Source organism: Brachypodium distachyon, chromosome 2, assembly GCF_000005505.3.
Source record: "Brachypodium distachyon strain Bd21 chromosome 2, Brachypodium_distachyon_v3.0, whole genome shotgun sequence".
Lineage (NCBI taxonomy): Eukaryota > Viridiplantae > Streptophyta > Magnoliopsida > Poales > Poaceae > Brachypodium > Brachypodium distachyon.
In genome coordinates this window covers 32,300,264-32,323,833 of record NC_016132.3, presented here as the reverse complement: position 1 = coordinate 32,323,833, position 23,570 = coordinate 32,300,264, and the positions used below count along the sequence as shown (strand labels likewise).

Below are 23,570 nucleotides of genomic sequence, written 5' to 3'. Positions count from 1 at the left end.
GCTTGCTTCAGGATAAGGACCCATGCGGACAAGACTCTGGCGAGATCTTTCTGGATAACGATTGTGTGGCTTGGGCGATTTAGATCCAACAGCCGTGCGGGATATATCGTTTCCCAAAAAGGAAAGTGGAGAAGCTCAAAGATAAGCCCAGCAAAGTCCATTTCAATTTTTATTTCAAATAAAATTGAAAGTAACTATCAATTTCATTCAAAAAACTAAAAGTAAGTCTTATCATGATAAAGTTTAAAAATGCGAAAGTTCAAGAAATTGAAAGCCGAGAAATGGTGACCGAAAGTTGGGGGATGAAACAAAAATACTCCCTCCATCCCATATTAAGTACTGAAATATTACATTATCTAGACGTATTTTAGTACTTTCTTCATCCAACAAAGGATGTCTCAACTTTGATTAAATTTGAATGCATCTATATACTAAGCCATGTCTAGATACATCCAAATTTTGACAAACTTGAGACATCTTTTATTAGACGGAGGGAGTATATAGATACGTCCATTTTTGACAAATTTGGGTCATTTAATATGAGACGGAAGGAGCAGCAATTTTCTTTTACCTTGGGCGGTTTACCATGCGGTGCTCCTCTAACTATCTAACCTAAATAATAGTCCCTCTATTCCAAAATGCAGAAGTACATGGATTAGACATTTCATTGTATCTGTCTGCTGAAATACTATTATGTCACATGTCATTTTGCTAATATTGTACGGGTACATAAATATAAGTCAAAGTCGTGCATCTGCGACCAGTATAAGCTAAATGGGCATTCTCGTCATCGAGGGACAACACAAGAATTAGGATCGATGGATCAAGGTGTAAAAGTTAGTTACGTGTGTAACTGCTCTTATTAAAGAAGCATGTCATATACTTGAGAGAGAGAGAGAGAGAGACGTATAGGTTGAACCATTTTCAATCGCTGGAGTGGTGGTAGTCTGTCCACCCTCTTTTTCATCTCCTGCTCTTTCTTAGCCCTGGTTGGATTACTTGGAGGTATAACTGGGCAAATTCTGGGCCGGGCCGAGTTTCGGGCCGGGCTTCATAAAGCCCGACGGGAAAATCTCAAGCCCGAGTCCGGCCCGAAACCCGGAAAAAAGACCATTTTAGCATTAAAATAATTATTTTTGGAATAAATGAATGACTTTTTATACCTATTTCCCCCCAAAATATACCTATTTTTAGTCATTTCAGGCTTTTTTCGTGCTTTCGAACCAGGCTTGGGATGAAAAAGTGAAGCCCGGGGCCGACCCGGTACCCCGGGCTTCGGGCCTGGTGGTCGGGCCACCCATGCCCCGGTATACTTGGAGGGTGCATTAGGCGTACGTTGCCGGTGATTACTATGAGATCAATTATCTTTCTTAGCTCACATAGAGATTTTAATCGGTGGAGGACAATAGTCTGTCCAATTCTTTCTCATTTCCATGTTTGGGCAACTCATGCACGACTAATAGAAAATAGTAGAAAAATCAACTCGAAGAAACAAATGGCATAAAAGGTGTTGAAACAAAAGGTTAAACCTCCCCCTCCCAGAATCACGTGGTATCTAGGAAGAAGAACAAGCGTGTAGCTTCTATGTACACATAGCATTTTGCAATGCATGGTTCCATGCTAAGGATAGAGAAGAATGCGTGTTGCATGCAAAGCCAATTTTGGCGTGGCAAGCTGGCGGTCAATGGGAATTCCAAAATCAGCCCTGGAGTTGGGGCGCTGTCCCTCCCACCCTGTACTTGCCTTTGACGCAGGCCTATCTCACAAGTGGATCTTGCTGTAGCAGTAATTAGCACTGACCGTTGCTCCCACTTAGACTTGTGATGAGGCTGCTTTGACAGGAACACCCTTCTCTATGATCTTTTTCTTTGTCAGCTGATGATGGTGATGTAGGAGAGGTCAAAAGACTCTTTCGTCAATGTTTTGAGTAAATGTTGGAACGTCGGTTTGATTTCCGGACCTCCAGTATGAACTTACTCTGTGCAGGGCAGTTGTGCACACCGACGGCGTCAAACATATGACCTTGTGATGTCATAATTTTCAAAATCTTCATATTCATATGATTTTTGTTTAAATAACTTAAAAAGTTAAGGATGATTGATAAAAGCTAACTGTTTTCCATAGTGTAAATTTCTACGGAAAACCCCTTGGTGTTTCTTCTTACAATATTGGCATGAAAATGTGTTTAAACCACAACTATAAATATATAACGCGCATAAACACTGATCATAATGCTTAACATGCTTACCTGGTCATCCTTTCGTGCTGAGGCCTGAGGGCAACACGTTCTTTGACCAACCAAAACGGCCAGCCGATGGCAGCGATCGGCCGGCGACCAAGGTTGTCATGCATGTGCAGCATGTGCTGGTCAGAGAGGAGATCTGGATTTAGCCAATACAAAATTGTTGAAAGAAGCAACTCAAGGTACTGGGCCAGGCTCCATGTTCCCTCCCAGCTGCCCCACTTCAGCTCAGCGCCTCAGCGGGTCCTTTTGCTTTTTTGCTTCTTATTACTGCCTGCGTGGCTACACAACGGTACTCTTATCATTCTGAATTTGAGTAGTTTTCCGTCTTGAGAACCATACCCACGCTATCTTGTTATCCATCCGAATTTGAAGGTAGGGGTATTTGCACTGAAAATCTTGATCTAAGTGTAATGGGGGTAAGCCACTTTGGTTTGACCATCAGACGATACTACAAATTAACAGGAGCGAGAAATTACGAGCATATGGAGCCGGTTGCGCTTAACACTGACTTGGCGTATAGAGCTGAGATTATTTTACTTCTATAGAGCACAAAGCACTCCCCGTTCTTTAAAAATGGCAGAGGGCTCCATATTCAGAGTATATCCAGTCGGTCGACCCCCTTTTTTTTAGACACCAGTACATATTTTAGATCTGCATCAGTGGCCCAGTACATATTTTAGATCTGCATCGTTAGCCAGATGTATCTTCTGGAGCAATCGTTCCAGGTTTCTTGTCTGAATGGAAATCGTTCCAGGTTTCAACCATCATAGCAACTAACCAACCCTTAGTTTGCACTTCCTCATACTTGCAGGCTGAACTGGTAAAAAAAATGTGATGCACCATCAACCACATTAACCATGTGACCGTCCCTGTCGGGGATGACCCCGGTAGAGTCATGGCGACACAACTCTAGCCGAGATGACGGAGGCAAGGCTGGCATAGTTATATATGCCGGCATCAAACTAACACTAAGCCGGCATCCCAGGCGTATGCCGGCATGGCTATTTTGTCTTATGAGTTTGCAGAATAAGGACGAGCACCCTGCTCTCGCCGAGATCTCTCAACGGTCTTATCCTGACCACGGGTGCAAAGTAAAGCAGCGCCATCATCATCTCAGGAAAAGCGGTCAGCGCCTATGTACCGATGCCAAGCAACTGCAGAGAGAAACCACCGAAAGAGAATTTCTGACGGAAACCGGCAGAGGATAGCGATACTTTCTACAGGGTGCCAGGGAAAAGTAAAGGTGTCTTGTCCCTGACGGTGCCACCCGGAGGGAACCAAGCCGCGTGCCCGGCTAGGCCCAAAGAAGATGGCGTTAGACTCGGCCCACATGTCAGTGTGACATGGGCGGCTTATAAATAGAACCTTACCCCTCTGTAGAAAGGGGGGTTGCACTTAGACCTTTAGGGTTTCTCTACAACTCAAGGAGCGCCATTGTAGAGCTTCTCTATCTCGGCTAATATAACAAAGCAGGAGTAAAAGTCTTACCTCAGCAAGAGGGCTCCGAACCTGGGTAAATCCGTGTGTGCTTGTGCAACTTGTGCCTGTTTCTCTTCACGTCCTCCCTCCTCCGGATCCTCCATCGTCCATCGGCCCCAAGTTAAGCCATACTATGGCATCTGCCGTGACACCACCACGACAGTTGGCGCCCACCGTGGGGCCAGCAGCGGCGCTGGCTGGAGTTTTCATCCGGACGGGAAGCTTCCTCGTCACCGGGGAGCGCGTGGTCTCCGGTTTGGTCCAGAGATTCGGCTCTCTGGGCTTCATCGACAACAACGCGGGCTGCTTCAACGGCGCATCGCTTCCCTGTGTAGGCCGCTTTATCAACTTCGGCACGCACGAGGTTTATGTTGCTACTGACAGTCCCTGTAGGTACCCAGAGCAGGTGGCGATGGCCGAAGATCCCCCCGCCATCTGCACGGTCCGCGGCCGGAACGACGACTGCCCCGCTGACCGTGTGGAGGTCATGGTGACGGCTCATGGCGTCGATGCAGGAAGGGACGCTGCAGGAAGTGGCGCGGTCCCAACCAAGTACGGCAGAACGGCGAAGCTCCCCTTGGAGAAGCCGGAGAACATCGCCGATCAAGCCGGCACATCGGCTCTGCTGCCGAAGCCAACTCAGATCTAGGCCTCCATCGAACGGCTGACCGCGCCGGTAGCGTCGAACGCTAACCCGGCCCAGCTGCAGGCGGAGTTGGAGTTGGAGAGACAGAAGCTGCTGAAGGAAGTAGTCGATGTTGCTCACGCTCGACAACTCGCTCCGTGAGTATAACAAATCCCATGGTCTTAGTTCTACTGCGTTTACTAACCCTAGCCGAGTTGGGGAGGTGCGTAATCATGGTAAGAACTTGAATGCCGAGATGACAAGAGATGGCAGGGGTGCACCAGCAGCGTCGGCAAGTTTTGCCTCGGCACTGAAGCCGAAATACAATACCCCTGTCAAAAATCTCAAGGTTGCCGAGGCTGCGGCTGAGGAGTTGCCGAATCTTACGGGAGAGGCACTTCGGCAGCAGTAGCTGCGCGTGAAAGAGCTGCTCAAAACAGCTAACGAGCAGAATGAGGCGTATATGAGAATGCACGGCAAACCCGACGCGTCTCAGGTTATTCACTCGGCTGCAGATGCCGGTGGCTGCGTTGACAAGCAAGCGTCCTCACCTGGTGGCAAACGGGACAAAAGCGTAAACTCTGGCCGGAATAAGCAGCTGGAGCGTTATGACCCGGCTCTGGCAGAGAAACAGATAGTCAGAAGGGTTGATGACAGCCAAAGCGGCCTGCGTCCCGGTGACAATCGCCGAGATCAGCAAGAACGTTACTCGTTTGATCATGGACACCGACCTCGGGGTCCAGCACCCAATACTGCTGCAGTACAGCAGGGTGTCAGGCGCAACCTCCCCCCCCCCCCCTATGGAGGTGAAGATCGCCGGTATGATCGTTACGATGACGGGTACTCAGCTATGGGCGACGAGGGTTATATCAGGCGAGAGAGTGACAACCTCGGCCCGCTCGGAGCCCGAGTTGGGAACAGACAAGTATCACCTCTGGATGCCCGACATCGGCTTGACAGAATTTATTTGTCCGAACTTCTAGAGGAGCAAGGCCCTCTGGGATCACGTTGCTTTGCGCATCGGATCATGAGGGAGAGACCAGCCCCGGGTTTCTAGCTGCCCAGGGGTACGAGAACGTATGACGGCAGCACTAAGCCGGAAGATTGGCTGGAAGACTATGTCACGGCGATGAGCGTGGCAGACGGCAACCGCAGATGGGTTGTACGTTATGTACCCCAAATGCTGGTAGGACCGGCAAAGATATGGCTGAACAACTTACCGGAAGGCAACATCAATTGCTGGATAGTCTTTGAGGAAGCTTTTGTCAGCAATTTCACTAGCACTTACAAGAGGCCAAATCGTTCTCAACAGTTGTCCATGTGCAAGCAAAGAGACAACGAGACTGACCGGGATTACCTGACCAGGTAGAACAACCTCCGCAATTCCTGTGAAGGGATAGTGGAATCACAAGCCATAGCGTGGTTTGCTCAAGGATGCCGACACGGCAACATGCTGTGGCAGAAGCTGCAAAGAGAGATGCCGGCCACTCTATCTGAGATGATCAGAATCGCTGACATGTATGCGCTTGGCGATCCGACTCAGCCATTGCTGATGCCGGCAGAACCACAAAGGGAGCAGCCGACATACAATCCTGCCGGGGCATTCCGGAGGAACGATCATCAAGATCATCGCAACAAGAGAAGAAATGATAGGCCGGAATATCGGTACGGGCCAGCCCATGTCGCCGCAATTCAGGATCAACCTGATGCCGGCTCCAGCCAGCGTCAGAAAACAGGAAATTAGCAATGGGTCAAGAAGAGAGAACAAAAGAAGCCTTGGCAGGATAAGACGAAGTATACGTTCGAGGTGATGTTGGATTAGCCTTGTCGTTTTCACACGACTAACCCCAATAAGCTGGCGAACCACACAACGCGGTAATGCAGCTGGATGCAGCGGGCCGAGAAGGGCGAAGCAAGTCGGTTACCCCCTCCTCCACCGCTCACAGGCGCAAACGCATAGATCCAGGGACCCCCTCAGGCAAACAATGCAGTCAACCAGGTGGAAGAACAAGAAACCCTGGGGTATGCCGGGAGAAATGAGTACAAGGAGCATCACCAGAGCTACATGATTTTCATCACTGAGCCCACTGACAAGCAAAGTCAGCGCAGGCGACAGATGGAGGTCAATGCTGTTATGCCGGCCATTCCAAAATTCATGTATTGGTCGGAGCAGGAGATCAACTGGAACCGGGCAGACCATCCCAAGGTTATGCCCAACCCTGGCGGATATGCCTGGTGGTCGACCCGACACTCATCGGGCCTGACATTAACGTCAAGTTCACTCGGGTTCTCATTGATAATAGGAGCAGCATCAATATCCTGTACCGAGACACGATGCTTAAGCTTGGCACTACTGATAACATGCTTGAGTCCAGCCGGACTACCTTTCACGATATTATGCCGGGAGTGTCTTGTGCCCCGGTAGGCAAGATCCGAGTGGACGTCTTATTCGGCACCAGGGAGAACTGTCAGACCGAAAACTTAGTGTTCGAGGTGGTGGACCTTAGCAGTCCGTACCATGCGCTGCTTGGCAGACTGACACTCGTCAAGTTCATGGCTACTACTCACATTGGTTATTTGAAGATGAAGATGCCGGGACCAAATGGTACCATAACTATCACTGGCAACTACAAACGCTCAATGGAATGTGCAGCGGCCGGGTCTGTTTTGGCCGAGTCACTGGTCATCGCTGGCGAGAAAAAGAAGTTACAAGACGCTGTTGCGATGGCTCAGGCGGCACAAATTGGCCTGCCGGCTATGACCAATCCCCATGGAAGTGTGGCCTTTCAGGCAGCCAAAGAGACAAAGAAGGTACAGGTTGACAGCGAGTTCCCGGACCACACCGTCATCATTGGTGCTGCCCTGGGAGAGAAATAGGAAGACGAGCTCAGCAGCTTCCTCCGTGAGAATCGGGATATCTTCGCATGGTCAACTCAAGACCTGCCAGGTGTGCCGAGGGAGTTGGCTGAGCACTCATTGCATGTCAGACCAGACGCAAGACCGGTGAAGCAGCCCCTTCGACGCTTCGCTGACGACAAAAGGAAGAGGTATCCCGGCTTCTAGCTGCTGGCTTTATCATGGAAGTGTTGCATCCCGACTGGCTGGCAAACCCGGTCATGGTCGAGAAGAAGAAAGACGACCCAACTGCTGCCAAGGTGTGGCGCATGTGTATCGACTACACCAGCCTAAACAAGGCAGGTCCCAAAGATCCATTCCCGTTACCTCGGATCGATCAAGTGATCGACTCCATTGCCGGGTGTGAGTTGCTGTCTTTTGTAGACGCGTACTCTGGTTTTCACCAGATACCACTGAATCCTAATGATTAAATAAAGACATCATTTATCACCCTGTTCGGGGCTTATTGCTATCGCACTATGCCGTTCGGTTTGAGAAATGCAGGGGCCACTTATCAAAGGTGCATGCAGAAATGCTTGCATGATCAACTCGGCAAAAATGTGCAAGTATATGTCGATGATGTCGTCATAAAAACCAAGGAAAGCGCCACGCTCCTGGATGATATCAGGGAAACATTCGCAAATCTGAGGAGATTCCGAATGAAACTGAACCCGGCCAAATGCACATTCGGTGTGCCGGTAGGAAAATTGCTTGGGTTCCTGGTATCAAGTCGAGGTATAGAAATGAACCATGTGAAAATTGCCGCTATAGAAATTATGAAATTGCCGAAGTGCCTCAAAGATGTGCAGAAGTTCACTGGATGCCTAGCATCGCTAAGTCGTTTCGTTAGTCAGCTAGGTGAAAAGGCTATGCCCTTATATCAGCTGATGAAGAAAACCGACAAATTTGTGTGGACGCCACAGGCAGACCTAGCTTTTCAAGAGTTGAAGAAGATGATTGCTACGGCACCAATATTTGCTTCGCCGATGGAGAAAGAGCCTATGTTGTTATACATAGCAGCAACGAACCGAGTCGTTAGTGCCGTGATCGTAGTGGAAAGGGATGAAAACGGCAAATCGGTGCAGAGGCCAGTATATTACTTGAGCGAGGTGTTATCGTCGTCCAAGCAGAATTATCCCCATTACCAGAAAATGGCGTACGGCGTATATATGACGGCAAAGAAGCTAAAGCATTACTTTGAGGCACATCAGATTCGAGTTATATGTGAAGCGCCCGTCTCAGAAATCATGAGTAACAAAGACGCGAGCGGCCGAGTCGCAAAATGGGCTGTCGAGTTGGCACCCTATGCGCTGCAGTACGACAGACGGGATGCCGTGAAATCTTAGGCTCTTGAGGATTTCCTGGTGGATTGGGCCGAGATGGAGTATGAACCACCGCCCCCGGAAATTAACTATTGGAAAATGCATTTTAACGGCTCTAAGATGAAAAGTGGGCTTGGTGCCGGCACAGTCCTGACCTCGCCAAAGCGCGACCAACTTAAGTACGTATTGCAAATTCACTTCGCAGCATCCAACAATGTTGCGGAGTATGAGGCACTTGTGCACGGACTGAATATGGCGAAAGAAATTGGGGTCCGCCGGATTCAATCCTTTGGTGATTCCGATCTGGTCGTCCAACAAACTTCCGGTAACTGGGATGCATTGGACGCCAACATGGCGCTATATCGGTTCCATGTTTAGAAGATCAGTGGCCGCTTCGAAGGGTGTGAATTTCACCACATACCTCAGGCAGAAAATGAGGCAGCCGACACATTGTCGAAACTCGGCTCCACACGACAGGCTATTCCGGCTGGTGTGGCGTTAGAGCATTTACGCAAACCATCCATCAAGCCATCACCAGAATCAGAGTCTATATTTATCCTAGCGAGCTCAGAGGCCGACGACACCCCCATGGACATTGACAGTGGCAACAGTTCCAGTAACCCGGGGATTGAGTGCCTTAATTCGGCAGAAGCAATGGCGATTGAGCCAATGGATATAGATGTACCGGAGGAGCCGATCTTCACTGCTCGTCCTGTGCCGGCTTGGGCGCAACCGATAATGTCTTATCTCAAAGATGGGAATCTCCCGGAAGAGGAAGTGTCGGTAAGACAAATTCAGAGAAGGGCGAAGGCGTACACCATCATCAATGGCGAGCTTTACAAGAGGAGCGTCACTAACGTCCTACATCGATGCGTTGAGCCGGAAGAAGGGCAAGAAATACTCCGGGATATTCATCAGGGGGAGTGTGGTCATCACGCGTTTTCGAGAACGCTAGTGGGCAAAGCTTTCCGACATGGTTTTTACTGGCCGAGTGCACTGCAGGAAGCAGAAGATATAGTCAGAAATGTAACGGCTGCTAGAGATATGCTAGCAAGATTCATATGCCGGCATCCGAACTCAAAACTATTCCAATCACTTGACCGTTTGCTGTTTGGTGTTTGGATATGGTGGGACCGTTCAACCGGGCGCGAGGAGGCATGACGCATATCCTAGTTATGGTCGATAAGTTCACCAAATGGATTGAGGTGAAGTCGATAAAAAAGCGTGACGGCAAAACCGCGGTGTCATTTCTGAAGGATATCATCTTGAGATATGGGTACCCGCACAGTATCATCACGGATAATGGAACGAATTTTGCGGAGGGACCTTTCGCACGATTCTGTGCGGAGAAGAAAATCCGGCTGGTTGTCGCTTCCGTAGCACATCCTCAATCCAATGGACAAGTTGAAAGAGCAAACGACATGGTTTTAGCCGGCATAAAACCTCGGCTAATTGAGCCATTGGAACGTACTCCAGGATGCTGGCTGGACGAACTCCCAGCCGTGCTATGGAGTCTCAGGACGACTCCCAATTGCTCTACAGGCTACACGCCATTCTTCCTCATATACGGGGCGGAAGCTGTCCTACCAGCCGACATTAAACATGACTTTCCATGAGTAACCATGTATACGGAAGCCGAGGTAAAAGAGGCCCGAGAAAATGATGTCGATTTGCTTGAATAAGCACGAGAATTGGTTTTATCTCAGTCGGCCATCTATCAACAACACCTAACGCGTTATCACAGCCGAAAGGTCAGCCCACGAGTTTTTTGGGAAGGAGACCTTGTCCTCCGACTTGTGCAATGCACAGCCGGCATGCACCAACTATCACCTCCATGGGAAGGACCCTTTATTGTGAGCAAAGCGCTCCACAATGATTCCTATTATCTTATAGATGCACAAGACCCTAAGGCGAACAGGATGAACCGGTCAGGCGAGGAGACCAAGAGGCCATGGAACGTAGCTTTGCTTCGTCCGTTCTATACTTGAGAGCTGAGTATTTGTATCGTTTTTTCCATATGCTGAATGTTTTAAGACAATGAAATTATCCGCTGAGTTCTTAAAAGAAACTCGAGGACTTCCATATCATTTAAGGGCTGAATTGCATTTATCTTTCTTATGTCGGCGTGGCTTAGTTGCGTAATCTTATGTCGGTCTAGTAGTGCGTCGGTGTTGAAAATCCCCTCATGACTTCGCTGCTGTCCGCAACCCGGCTTCATGGCAAGCTAGAGACGGGTATAAAATAACCGAACACATGAAAAGCGACTGCAGAAACAAGCAATGAAGCGATCCGAGATGCACCTTATCTTAACTCGGCATTTCTTTCTTAACTCGGTTATTGCCGAGCGAATTTGTCGAGTCACTTTTTTCGAAATGGTGGTTTTATCACTTTGCGATTCATACGTCGAACGCCGGCAAGGCAGACAAAAGAACCAAAGTCGTAAAATTGCACTAAGAGAAAAAAATGAACTCGGGGACTCGGTCGGGAATTCAATAAGCAAAAGACTTAATTAAAGTAAAAACAAGATGTCTTACAAACAAAAGTATTCCAGCTACATTTGCACCTGGCATTCCGAGGATCTTTTCTAAAGCTTTTTCTAACTTAGCTAAGAAGAGACGGAGGGGTTGTTGGCGCCGGAACTCGGCTCATCCGTCGCGGTTGAGGCCGACTCCACAACAGCTTCCTCGTCCGCTGCTTCTTCGCCCCCGTTGGTCATCTCGGCTTTGGCATCGGATGGCGGGCCTTCCACAAACGTATGCACATCGGCATACTGGATGAAGGAGTAAGCCCGCTCCTTGCGCTTGGCGACCAACTCGGGATCAGTGAGATAGGGGGAGCCGACACGCATCGACTGCAGCACGTCGAGGTTGATGCCGTCGTACCAGGACAGTACGAACGACAATGCCTCGTCGGCGCCGATGCGCGCGGCCGACTCCCGCCAGTCACTCAGCCGAGACTCAACCTCCAGCAAGCGCTTGACCAACTCCGGGATGTCCGTCGGAGCTTCTTCTCCCGACCACAGCGCGCGAAAGGTCTGGATGCCGGCATTCAGCATGTTGATGCCGAATGACTTGAGTGGCTTGACCTGGCTCGCAATGCTCACCAGGTAGTCCACCAAGTCATACTCGTACGGCACCCCTGCTACTGCTGCCGAATCCCTCTTTCGGCGGGCCGTCCTCACGGCCTCTTGGGCACCCTCGAGGGATTGAGGGAAGAATTCTGATGAGTTCGTGCCGGACGACCTTGAACAACTGGGTCTTCTCGGCATCTTCCAACTCGGCGGCAGTGGCGCGGGTCTCGAGTTGGGAAACTAGACCCTTGCACTTTTTCACCTCACTTTCCAGGCGGATCTTTTCATCGGCCTGGGAAGAGAGGGCCGAGGTGAGTTGACCCACCTCGGTTTGGTGCGCCTCGGCCTGCGCCGCAATCTGCGCCTGCAGCCGGGTTATTTCCTCCTGATGCTGCTCGGCCAGCCAAGTCTTCTCATCTGTTTAGCAGACATATATTACAAAGGCTGACATCTAATATGGATGAAACCTGGAATAGGGATGAAGTGTTACCTTGGACCTCGGCGACGCGCTTTAGCAGCTCCGCCACTTGAGCGGTGTCCCCGGCTGTGAACAAGAACAAGTGTTAGTCTTTGTAGAACATTGATACTCGGACAAAGATCTTATTCCGATAAAATATACTTACTTTGGCTCTTGCGGTCAGCCTTCAGAGTCTCGTGCTCCGCCTCCAGCTTCTTGTACTTTGCAAGCAAAGTCTTGAAGGTAGCGGTGCGTTTGTTCATGCAAGACTGCAAAGCAACAATTCGCTGGTAAGTTTGGTACAGTAAAGAAGTCGGCAATTACAAGCTTCAGGCTGACTATTCTAAATCCGGCCTGAATCTCGGGGAATAAGTGTTTAAAGCTTCTAAAGTTTCAGGCCGACTATTCTAAACCCAGCCCGAATCTCGAGGAATAAGTGTTTGAAGCTTCTTAAGTTTCAGGCCGACTATTCTAAACCCGACCTGAATCTTGGGGAATAAGTGTTTGAAGCTTCCAAAGCTTCAAGCCGACTATCCTAAACCCGGCCTGAATCTTGGGGAATAAGTGTTTGAAGCTTCCAAAGCTTCAAGCCGACTATCCTAAACCCGGCCTGAGTCTCGGTGAATAAGTGTTTGACATTTCTAAGTGTTGCAGAGTGTTTGAAATTTTAAGGGGATAAGCTTCAGGCCGACTAATTCTTACTCGCCCTAAACCTTGGGGACTAGGAGTATGGGTACTATACTGGAATTGAAAGAAAAATATTTTAAGGAATTCTTCATACCTCGGAAGATCGGCTGGCCTCAAACAAGGCCACCCTTGCTTGGTACATCCGGGTGGCCACCGATTCTGGAGTCGCCGCAGGTGGAGGTCCCACCGATTCTGGAGTCGCCTGGAGGGTGCTGGAGGTCACCTTGTAACTGTCAGCGCCATTCCAGTCCGTTACGAACTGGCCCAGTAACCCCCAGCTGTGCCCGCTGGTCGTCCGGAGGGGAACCCTTGAGCTCGAGGATGGCGGCGTGGATCTCGTTGACCTCCGGGAGGCCCTCCTTCGGGTCGTAAGACCAGTTTCTCTTCTCCTCCAAGGGGCCGACTTCAAATCCCGGCAGATTGATCTTGTCGGCTTCAGAGCAATTTTTAACATAGAAAAAGGTCTTGAGCCATTTTTTACATGACTCAAGACCCTGAATCCGGGGGAAGGCGGAACCCCGACGAGGAATGACAGTGGTGGCGCCGCATTGGGTCTTCGGTTTCGCGGCGTCGGGATTGTCCTTATCAGGAAGAACCTGTGGCCGGAACATGAAGTAACAAGACCACAGGTCGATGGAGGGCCAAAGGCCGAGATAGCCTTCGCAGCAAGTGACGAATGCCGAGAGAGTAAGAATGTCATTCGCCGAAAGGTGGTGCGGCTGGAGGCCAAAGAAATCTAGTAAATTCCTAAGAAAATCACTAGTAAGAAGTGCAAAACCGCGCTCAAAGTGAGCAAGAAAGACAACGCGCTCACCAGCATCTGGAGTTGGCACGGTCTCGCCGCCGGGAATCCGGCACTCAACGTCTTCCGGGATCCGCCGGGAGCAGCGGAGCCACTGGATGTCCGCCGGAGTGACGTCCGAGCCCTCCCAGCCGGCTCGCTCGAAGCTGGCCCTCTCTTCAGCCTGCTGAGCAACAGAGTCGACGGCGGGGTTGCGAGAAGAAGACGCCATGGATGGAGAACAGATCTAGGGTTTGGAGGATTCGATGAAGATGGTGCTTGCGCGAGGCTCGAGCTAGCAAGCTAATGCGGCGGAGACCCAAATGGGTGCGAGCGAACCGACGGCAGCGAGCTCGGAGGCAAGAAACCGCAGCGGTGGGGAAGCTCGGAGCTAGCAAGTGGCGGCGGAGTGCGCGAGGAGCAGGAGAACAGAGGAGGACAAAGAGTGCGAGGAGTGCGAAGGGTTTTCTGCCCTCGCCCTCCCCTGTTACTTATACCCGTGGCGCAGTAATGCGGTGCGGGTTCCCCGTGCCCACCACCTTAGTGGCTAACGGGAAAATTGCGCACGATTTGGGGCAGTTATTCCCATCAAAGCGCACGCTTGGTTACTGCGCGGCGTGCCGCCGAGAACCCTGCAAGATCGGGAGGATAAGTGTATGTGTGGGAACCGAAATTCTCCCCTTAATGGCTCTGTCGGCTTTACTGTCCAATGGGATGGCGCACTCGCCTCAAAAAGCGCAATGGCAGTAACTCCTACCTTATCCTCCCGTTAGTTTAAAGGAGTGTATTATCCGAGTCACAGGTGGCATCTATATCGGCAGTAGTAAGTTTTCAACTGTCGGCCATGGAGGAGAAAAAATCTCGGCTAAGGGCTGGATAAGCACGCCGATCCGGAATGTCGGAATGGATTGATCTCGGCTAGGAGAACCTAGGGTTGTCTCGGCATCTTTGTCGGCTAAGCCCAAGTAGGCTTTGGTGGCCTGTCTATGGGAAACTGTCGTGACCCGACATTCTTCTCTGTCGGACCGCAACAACTTCGGGGACTAGTGTCGGGGGGATGACCCTGGGTAGGATCATGACGACACAACTCTAGCCGAGATGACGGAAGCAAGGCCAGCATAGTTATATATGCTGGCATTGTGAAGTCAAATTAACACTAAGCCGACATCCCAGACGTATGCCGGCATGGCTATTTTGTCTTATGAGTTTGCAGGATAAGGACGAGCACCTTGATCTCAGCGATAGCCAAGATCTCTCAACGGTCTTGCAAAGTAAAGCAGCGCCATCATCATCTCAGAAAAAGCGGTCAGCGCTTACGTACCGATGCCAGGCAACTACAGAGAGGAAGCACCGAAAGAGAATTTCTGACGGAAGCCGGCAGAGGATAGCGATACTTTCTGCAGGGTGTCAGGGAAAAGTAAAGTTGTATTGTCCCCCACAGTGCCATCCGGAGGGAACCAAGCCACGTGCTCGGCAGGGCCCAAAGAAGATGGCGTTAGACTCGGCCCACATGTTAGTGTGATATGAGCGGCCTATAAATAAAACGTTACCCCTCTGTAGAAACAGGAGGTTGCACTTAGACCTTTAGGGTTTCTCTTCCTTCTTCTTTTTCTTTTTCTTCAAGAATACAACTCAACGAACGCCATTGTAGAGATTTTCTATCTCGGCTAATACAACAAAACAGGAGTAAAAATTTTACCTAAGCAAGAGGACTCCGAACCTGGATAAATCCGTGTGTGCTTGTGCTACTTGTGCGTGTTTCTCTTCACGTCCTCCCTCCTCTGGATCCTCCATCGTCCATCAGCCCCAAGTTAAGCCATCCTATGACATCTGTCGTGACACCACCACGACGATCCACAGAAAGATTGAATAAATAATGTCAGGCTTGCCGGTATTTGCAACAGCCCAACGAAATGGTTTCGTGTTGAAAACTTGAATACACCTGAACATCACAACCATACTGCCGCCTTATAGCACCAATTTCTCGTTCTTGCCAAATGCAGAATGGAAACTGATCTTCACTGAAGCAGATAAGATATGTAAGCTTAAAGAAGACTGAATAGTCAGAAATGATCGGATAAGTACATACTTAACCAGCCGAGGACTTTTGATAGAAGTTCCAGAAACCTACTACAATATACAAAATGCACCAAAGACACTTTTAGGCTGCAGCGACGAGATCGATGTTCTTAGTCTAAGAGTTTAGACCCTGAAGATAGTTCATCAGACACCTAGCATAGTTGTCCAACCAAAATAAAATTAAGCAGCACATGGAAATTCTGCCAGCTCAAAACAACACTAGGATCTAATGATGGACTTCCCACAACAACAGGGACTAGGTCCCACCACCTACCATCATCATTAGTTGCACATGCCTTGAGAACTTCCCTTCAAACTCCAACTGGTTATCAGGACCATCACTAAATCAACAGCTAAATTATAACCTAGTAGTTGCTTACCATGCACGTTCCAGATTCAGGAAAAACTAGCACTTGGAAGAGATCGTGTCAAACAGCATACTGATGAATGATCCCCTCATCTCAGAAGACGTGGTTAATTACTAGATGAAAAGTTCCAGGAAAGACCCATCAAACTTGAGATTAAGCACTCAATTCCCTAGTCCAATGGCCTCGACGATTGTGCATTAGGGTTGCATGTTTTAGAAGTAGAACGGTTCTTGACGAGTGGAACCAACGATTGGACTACATCAGCCATTAGTGGCCTATAGTCAGCCTCTGGTTGAACACACATGGCAGCAATAGCAGCCACTTGAACAGCATCTTTCAGTGAATATTGCCCTTCCAGTGATTTATCCAAGAGCTGCACAACTTTCTCACGATCAGTGAGCATAGGCAATGCCTGCATTGATGCAATAAGTGACAGGTTAAGTATATCTAATGTTCAGAAAACATTCTCTAAAATATACCATACAATCTGAAATTTCCCTATTAAGTACAAGAGGAGAGAGGCAGATGGATCCAAATTAAGACATATCAGCATACGAAAACCATACAATGGAGTACATGTACGTTTCTTTAGAGGGATTCGTCAAGTAGATATACATTAGCACATATTCACTTCCCACTTGGACGCCACACCTCACAACTTTAGTGACTGAAGGACTAAGTGTTCTAATGTCACTTTTAGACCAACATCTATATTATTCAATTAACTAATGCTTCAACATTGAAGAATAAAACGATTCAAATTAAAGCCATATTGGTCCAACTCTGTCAGCTATGCTTACCCAGTTAACTAAAACACCTTCTCCGGGAGGCCTCTTCATATCAACTGGTACCCTGCCAGTAAGCAATTCCAGAAGCACAACCCCGTAACTGTACACATCTGATTTGGTTGTCAAATGCCCAGTCAACGCATATCTACAGAGTTTGTAGTCCGTGCACACATATTAGACAATATAATCAGTCAGGTAAAAGACAAAAAAGGATTGCACCTATCAGTATGAAACTTACACTGACGATCAATGAACTTAGCATGTGCTTGAGAAAATAAAAATTGCAAATCAAAGTGATCTTTTGAATTCAAAAAATATAATTAAAGTAATCTTTTTTCTTCAGAGGCAAATCAAAGAAATATGGTCGTACTCTGGAGCAACATAGCCTTGTGTGCCTAAAACTCGAGTTGACACATGACCACCAGCTCTGTCAGACCCAAGCTTGGCCAAACCAAAGTCTGAGACTCTTGCATGGAAGTCTTTGTCCAAGAGAATATTGCTGCTCTTGAAGTCCCTATGTATAACAGGTGGACTAACACGCTCGTGAAGGTACTCCAGACCTTTTGCTGCTTCAAGAGCTATTCTCATTCTTGTAGGCCAGTCCAATTTTGAGATGCCACCACAGGAACCTACATCAAAAGCTTTGTCTCTTTTAGATAAAGGAAGAGCGTTACTGCCTCCAAGCCTCTGCATCAATCGATGCACACAGCCAAAAATTTACTGCAGAGTAAAAGTAAGTACTAACACATTACATAGACAAACAAAGATAAATAATTTGAAGTATCACATAGCCTATTACGCGACCGCCATTCATATCAGGAGGCGGGAGCTTTGTAATACTCTCAGTCTGCAAGAAACAGGCCTAACAAATAGTGTCAATTAAAAAGATTATCTTCTACATTAACTGGTAAGAAAACATTTTAGCCAACTGCAATTTCCATCTCAACCTAAAAAAAATGAAATTCCAGAATATGCCAACTACTGCATGCTTAAAAGATAAACCTGCCCACATACCTTTGAAGCAATAGTTTACTATATAGAGAAAATCCATTCTATACAAATACAACTAGGGGCGAAGATAACCGTGAAGAGCGTCAGGGACGTCTTTGTTGTATGTCGTGAACTTCTAAAATAAACAACAATTACCATTAATGTATAAAGATATTTGCAAAGATTGTTGGTGTCATTTGAAACGATTGACACAATCTTAGCCCCGCCCCTGTATACCACTCAAGTTTTATATTAGCCTCATGTGTAAGTAGTGCTTGAAATTGGAGGCTGAGTCAGGAGTGTGCAAGACTATTACTGCAAGGCTTCTGATTCTTTCTGTTTGGAAATATATGCTCCATTTGAAAAACTTATATTTACACGGGATGAAAACGGTTAGAGGGAATGTGAAACATACTGACTTCTTTAGAGATACATGGTGCGGTCATAACCACCCATGAGGAAACAATTCCCCAGGCTTTTTGAGATCTCAAATGATGTAGGCTGTTCTGTGCATGAGTTGGCTCTTAGAGGTTGGAATCTATCCTTAAGAAGATGGTTAGCTGATCAGCCCCAGCTTGAAATGAACATGCTTCATAATAAGTTGATCAGTGTGGCCCTTAATTCTGATAATGATACACCCATCTGCAAATGATCTAAGAGTGGTAAATGTACTGTGAAATCCATGTGTAATATGTTATCTAGTAATGGCCCTGACTGATCCTTTAGACATCTTTTGAAAGCTAGAATTTCTTTGAAATTTAGAATTTGGCTGTGGTCGATTTGGCATAATGCTATAGCTACCAAAGATAATATGGTAAAGAGGAATTGAGAGGATGATACTTCTGTCGTTTTTGCTCTGATTTTGAAACCATTCATCATTTGTTCTTCTCTTGTGCTGCTGCTCAGTATACTTGGAGTGCGATTTAACTTGCCATTGGGGCTAACAGTAGACCATCTTGTTTTTTTCCCAGATCTTTTGGTGGATTAATAATCATGTGAATATTCCTACAAATGTGCAAATTGATGGGTTGGCAACAGTGTGCTGGGTCATCTGGAAGCTTAGGAATAGGCCCTGTTTTGAAAATAAGCTAATAAGATCGCCGGCTGAGATCATTTGCTATGCATACTCATTTCTGAAGTATTGGGCGGGGCTTCAAACAGGTACTGATGGCGATATTCTTTGTGCAGGAGCCACCATTCTGCAACAGGAGGCAATGAAGCATCACCCAGCACAAGCAGCTACGGATGAGGTAGGATTCAAGGAAGGCAAGATTATGTTGAAGAGGTCTCAACACTATGTGAACTATGTGGAAGGCGGTTGTTGGGTTTGAACTATGTGAGACTGGATTCCCAAACTTTTGCTTCTTCTCATGTTTCAGCCGTTTTTGTGACGACACTGGGTGTCGCCCGTAATCTGAACTTATATCTTTTGTCCTTTGTGAACTTCTAGCTGGTAGGTTTTGGGAGTGTTCTTGCTGATGTGGGCAGCAAGTACGTTTAAACTCTGTGTGGTGCGAACCTGGGTTTGTTCTGTGATCTTTATGAGAGTGCCCGCTCGAAAGATTGTAGGGAAAAAATGTGCAAATAATGTATCCTGCATCAGCATTACTGTGAGAAATGCTTTCCGTAGCTTTTTCACTCATTCAAACATCAAAAGATAGCAACAATATGTCGATACCAGAGTAGTATACCATTATCTTCAGCCATAAAATTCCCATTCAACTGCCTTATTCACTTGTCAACTGCCAAAACATCATAAGCATCAGATTTAGGACGTTTATTCTGCCTTCCATAGTTTCAAGATAACTGCCCTTCTTTTCTTGCTGTCAGATATAAGCTTTGCTTCTACAGTTAGACAAAAATGTGTTTCCTTTTACCGTCAACTAATAAATGGGGTTCTAGACAAGTATTACGACAAAAACGTTCTCAGCCTAATACTGCTCAGTTAGGTCCCACATTGTAGCTTTCGAATCAGAATGTTTTCCAACCAGAGCCCACGGCCAATTAACTCTAGAGATAGATCCTGCTCAAATGGCCCCCATATTCTGATGTTTCAATGTTGTGGCACTTTACTAACAACATCAAACAACCTTAATGATCTGTGCACACTATCAAATGCACAAAGCACAGACATAAACAGAAGTTACAAAGATGGTCATACCTGCATTTGGGTGTAGATGCTCCTGGAGACACCCGTTGGCCATGAACTCATACACCAGTAGCCTGTGTCCACCTTCAGAGCAATGGCCAATCAAGCCCAACAAATAAGATGATCGAAGCCGACTCAACAGCTCAACCTACAAAAAGATCGCATTTCCACAATGGACATCACATTTCCAAATTTATAACAATCACACTCATCATTAGTATTAAATATATCGGAATTTAGGAAAACTTAACAGCCCTAACCTCCATCTCAAATTCAACAACTCCCATGCAGACAAGACTCAAGAGTGCAGAGGTTACAACAGCATTGACCAGGAGCCGATGGTTGTGGCATGTTCCGCGTAACAAGCTATCTAATATTTGAGCTTTGGTTTTATGTGGCTTATCACCATCCTATTCACCATTGCGGCTGTAAGTTGTATTGACTTTGTGATAAATGTTGGTCGTGCAGTCACGATGGCAAAGGCCTAGAGATTATGTAGAAAAAGAAATGAAAAAGAGGACCGAACTGGGTACTTGACAAACTGCCATGTACTCCCTCCGATCGTAAATTCTTGTCACGGTTTTAGTGGAATACTCCATTACCAGGTGACCGTAAATTCTTTCGCAGGCCCAACTCCAGCACAAGAGAAGACCCAGTACATTATGTACTCGAAATGCACAAGCTGTACCATCCAAACTCACCTCCATCTCGAACTCCTTCTCACCCTGCTTCCCCGGGCGGTCCATGAGCTTGACCGCGACCTTCCTCCCGTCGGGGAGCACCCCGCGGTACACGGCCCCGAAGCTCCCCTGCCCCACCATATGCGCGCGGCCGAACCCGCCCGTCGCCGCGTGCAGCTGCCGGTATCCGAACACCTGCACGCCCCTCTCCGTGCCGACCACCAGCGCTCCCGCCGCGCCGCCATCGCTGGCGGAGTTGCTGGACGGGCTTTCCTTCCCCTGCGGCGGGATCATGGGAGGCGACAGCGGGGGCGGAGGGGGAGGGGAGGAGGACCGCTTCGGGAGGTGGTGCGAGTTGAGGCGGCGGGAGACCTTGCGTGTGATGTAGCAGTAGTAGGCGAAGGCGGCGACGAGAGAGAGCAGCGAGAGCGCCGCGAGGGAGACGATGACAATGAGCGCCACCGACTCCTCGCGCTTGTAGTCGTCGACGGCGCCGGACATTGCCGCGGAGGCTCTCCGGAACCCTAGGTCTGCGGATTTGGAAGGAGGAGAATGATTTGGGGGAAGGCGACGAGGGTTTTGGGGGTTTGGGAGCGGCGTAGTGGAGGGGAGTTGAGCTGCTGTGCGTGGTGGCGGAAGCTCCTTTCTTTTATGCGCGCAAACCGAGGTTTCAGACAGTGAAGAGAGCGAGAGGACAGCACAATCCAGAGCCAGGATAGGTGGCCATCGGGCGGCCCGGCCCCGGCACCACATTCCGTGTTCGAAAAAAACAAAGCATACGGTACTCGTGCCACTGGCAAATACTCAGAAACACACCTCATTTGAATTTGTGAACTTGATCAAAGCAACAACTCTCAATTCTGTTGACGAACCATTATATTGGATTATCTAGATGATGCGAACTGTTATTGGCCGGATCTGCGAGTCAGGAGAAAACGAGCTATATTATGGAATACAAGCTAGAAAAATCAATATACTCTCTCCGTTCAACAAAGGATGTATCAATTTTGACAAAAAATTGAATGCATGTATACACTAAGTCATGCTAGATACATCCAAATTAAGACAAATTAAGACATCCTTTGTTGGACGGAAGGAGTATCTTGTTTTGTGGAATGGATTGAGTATTTGAGGAAATTGGCATTCACCCGATACTTGTAAAATCAAAACACTAGTATGAGAAGTGATTTATTTACAAAGAAATGTGATGTTTTGTGGTGGAAATCTTGGAATTAACATTTGGGCCCCTACAAAATTGATGTCTATCGAAACAACTCATTTGGGTTTCTAGCATTTTTCGATTTGAAGGAGATAATACTCTAAAAACACTAGTGCTAAACAAGGCTCACATGACATAACGTGGAACGACCAAATTACAAGCCCGTTAGATTTGGACCTACAAGAAGATCGAGCAAGATATACCAGGTTTTGCGCTTTGTTCGCTTTGCACAAGTAGATCTAACGATCGTGCGATCACTTTGCATAGGGAGATAGAACGGTCATGCGATGGATCCACCATTGGGTCCTTCCACCGAGGATCATATAAGACTTTCTTCCGAGCTGGGATGGCAAGAATTACCCTCGTGCTCTAGAGTTATGGTACCTTGATCATTTGCAGTTTCTTTGCAACTAATTAACCATGAGCTTTTTTACGGATCGAGTACTGCTCCGGGTGGAAGGGGGGGGGGGTATTGAACAAGAGTAGTTGAAAGGGAAACCTTACCCCTATATGGGTTTTGAAGAATGATGACAACATGGTTAAGGAACTAATGAATTACACGGAGTGTTTCAGGTTTTAGTTCCTAAGAAGAGTTGGTTTAACCAGCATCGATGACCCCTAAAAATTGAAATACAAGTACAGGCTTGAAGGATGAAGACTTAGTGAAGAACGGTGAAAAACATGAAGCGTAGCTTTCTTCATACGTCTTTCCATAGCTTTTTCTTCGCTTGAGTATAGGAACGCCGTACTATCAAGTGTGATTTGAAGTGTGGATCTGGTTCAGGTGAAACCTATTCTCCATGTTCAGGTTAGGCGAAAACCATTTTATGTGTGAGTGTTTTTCGTCGGAGTGAAGAATGAAGCATTTCAGGCTTCACAGAAACTTCCGCGTGAAGTCTTCACTCTGATTTCAAATGTGTTTGAAAATCTGTCGCTTTTGTTCTTGACCACCTAATCTAACCGTTGTGAGACAAAGAGATAAAGTGTGAGCTGGAGTCTCAGGAATCACTTTATCCAACGGGTCACAATGGCTAGATCAGCCGTGGCCAAGGCTATATAAGACGACCCACCCTGAACGGTTTCGGTGGTGATCCCCAGTGAGTTGTTTTGAAGAACACCAGATAAAATCCTTAGAGCTGAACTGAGCGTGAAGAATGGGATCCCCTCCCTAGCCGAGCACTTGAAGCTTGTTACTCTTAGTGATTGGCATCACCTAGACGGCTAGGAGTCAGTGTTGAAGAGCAATCGAAGCTTGTGATTTGCCATCAACCAGTCTGTGAAGGTCCGGAGATTACCTCAAGATCTACCACGAGTAACTGGGCGAGACTTAGGTCTTAGCTCAGGAGGATTGGGTGGACTTGTGTGTCCACGAGTCTTGTGTGACTCAGCCCCCTCAACGGAGACGTAGGATTGTGCCAACAATCTGAACTTCGGAAAACAAATCCCCGTGTCTTCAGTCCTGGTGATTTCTTTCCTCAACCTATTACTCTCTGTTGAAGTATAACCGATCCATTTGTGTTCTGTCTTCATTGCTACTGCTATAAACTTGTTAATCTTTCTTCTTTCTACTGCTACTCTAAAATTGCTAAGTGTAATCCATGTTGTTGAAGTACTGTGACTGTCTTCAGTCTTCATATTTTGAAGAAGGAATTAAAACTGGTCACATTCACCCCCCCTTTGTGACGTACTCGATCTTTCACTTCGTATCAGAGCAAGGCTTCCTTGTTTTGGTTTAA

At 47.6% G+C, this 23,570-nt stretch overlaps 2 protein-coding genes across 4 annotated transcripts; both read right to left on the bottom strand.

The window, feature by feature from the left end:
* Window positions 1-11,054: 11,054 nt before the first annotated feature.
* Window positions 11,055-15,335, bottom strand: LOC106866220. Of its 3 annotated transcripts, none has more exons than XM_024458525.1 (5): window positions 13,595-15,335; window positions 12,875-13,499; window positions 12,260-12,362; window positions 12,127-12,180; window positions 11,055-12,053 (listed from the first exon to the last, which is right to left on the bottom strand). In XM_024458525.1, the coding sequence occupies exons 2-5, from the start codon at window positions 13,478-13,480 to the stop codon at window positions 11,686-11,688; spliced, it is 1,131 nt and encodes a 376-aa protein (XP_024314293.1). In that variant the 5' UTR covers window positions 13,481-13,499; window positions 13,595-15,335; the 3' UTR covers window positions 11,055-11,685. The 3 variants fall into 3 exon arrangements, with proteins under 3 accessions (XP_024314293.1, XP_024314294.1, XP_014754748.2); XM_024458526.1 differs by having other exon boundaries at window positions 12,875-13,438; XM_014899262.2 differs by having other exon boundaries at window positions 12,875-15,335.
* A 266-nt stretch (window positions 15,336-15,601) lies between these two features.
* LOC100821810 (probable serine/threonine-protein kinase PBL7) lies at window positions 15,602-21,261 on the bottom strand. The gene is made up of 5 exons (XM_003568701.4): window positions 20,637-21,261; window positions 19,948-20,083; window positions 17,167-17,425; window positions 16,809-16,941; window positions 15,602-16,420 (listed from the first exon to the last, which is right to left on the bottom strand). Exons 1-5 carry the CDS (start codon window positions 21,114-21,116, stop codon window positions 16,178-16,180), a joined length of 1,251 nt encoding a protein of 416 aa, XP_003568749.1. The 5' UTR covers window positions 21,117-21,261; the 3' UTR covers window positions 15,602-16,177.
* Window positions 21,262-23,570: the final 2,309 nt, after the last annotated feature.

Coding starts and splice junctions, on each gene's coding strand:
- LOC100821810 (XM_003568701.4), bottom strand. CDS start 21,116: ATGTCCGGCGCCGTCGACGACTACAAGCGCGAGGAGTCGGTGGCGCTC. Junction 20,084..20,636: donor AGAAGGAGTTCGAGATGGAG/GTGAGTTTGGAT, acceptor ATCTTTTTGTAG/GTTGAGCTGTTGAGTCGGCT. Junction 16,942..17,166: donor CAAGGCTATGTTGCTCCAGA/GTACGACCATAT, acceptor CAAACTCTGTAG/ATATGCGTTGACTGGGCATT.
- LOC106866220 (XM_014899262.2), bottom strand. CDS start 13,480: ATGACATTCTTACTCTCTCGGCATTCGTCACTTGCTGCGAAGGCTATC. Junction 12,363..12,874: donor AGGCCAGCCGATCTTCCGAG/GTATGAAGAATT, acceptor GTTGCTTTGCAG/TCTTGCATGAACAAACGCAC. Junction 12,054..12,126: donor GCGCGTCGCCGAGGTCCAAG/GTAACACTTCAT, acceptor TCTGCTAAACAG/ATGAGAAGACTTGGCTGGCC.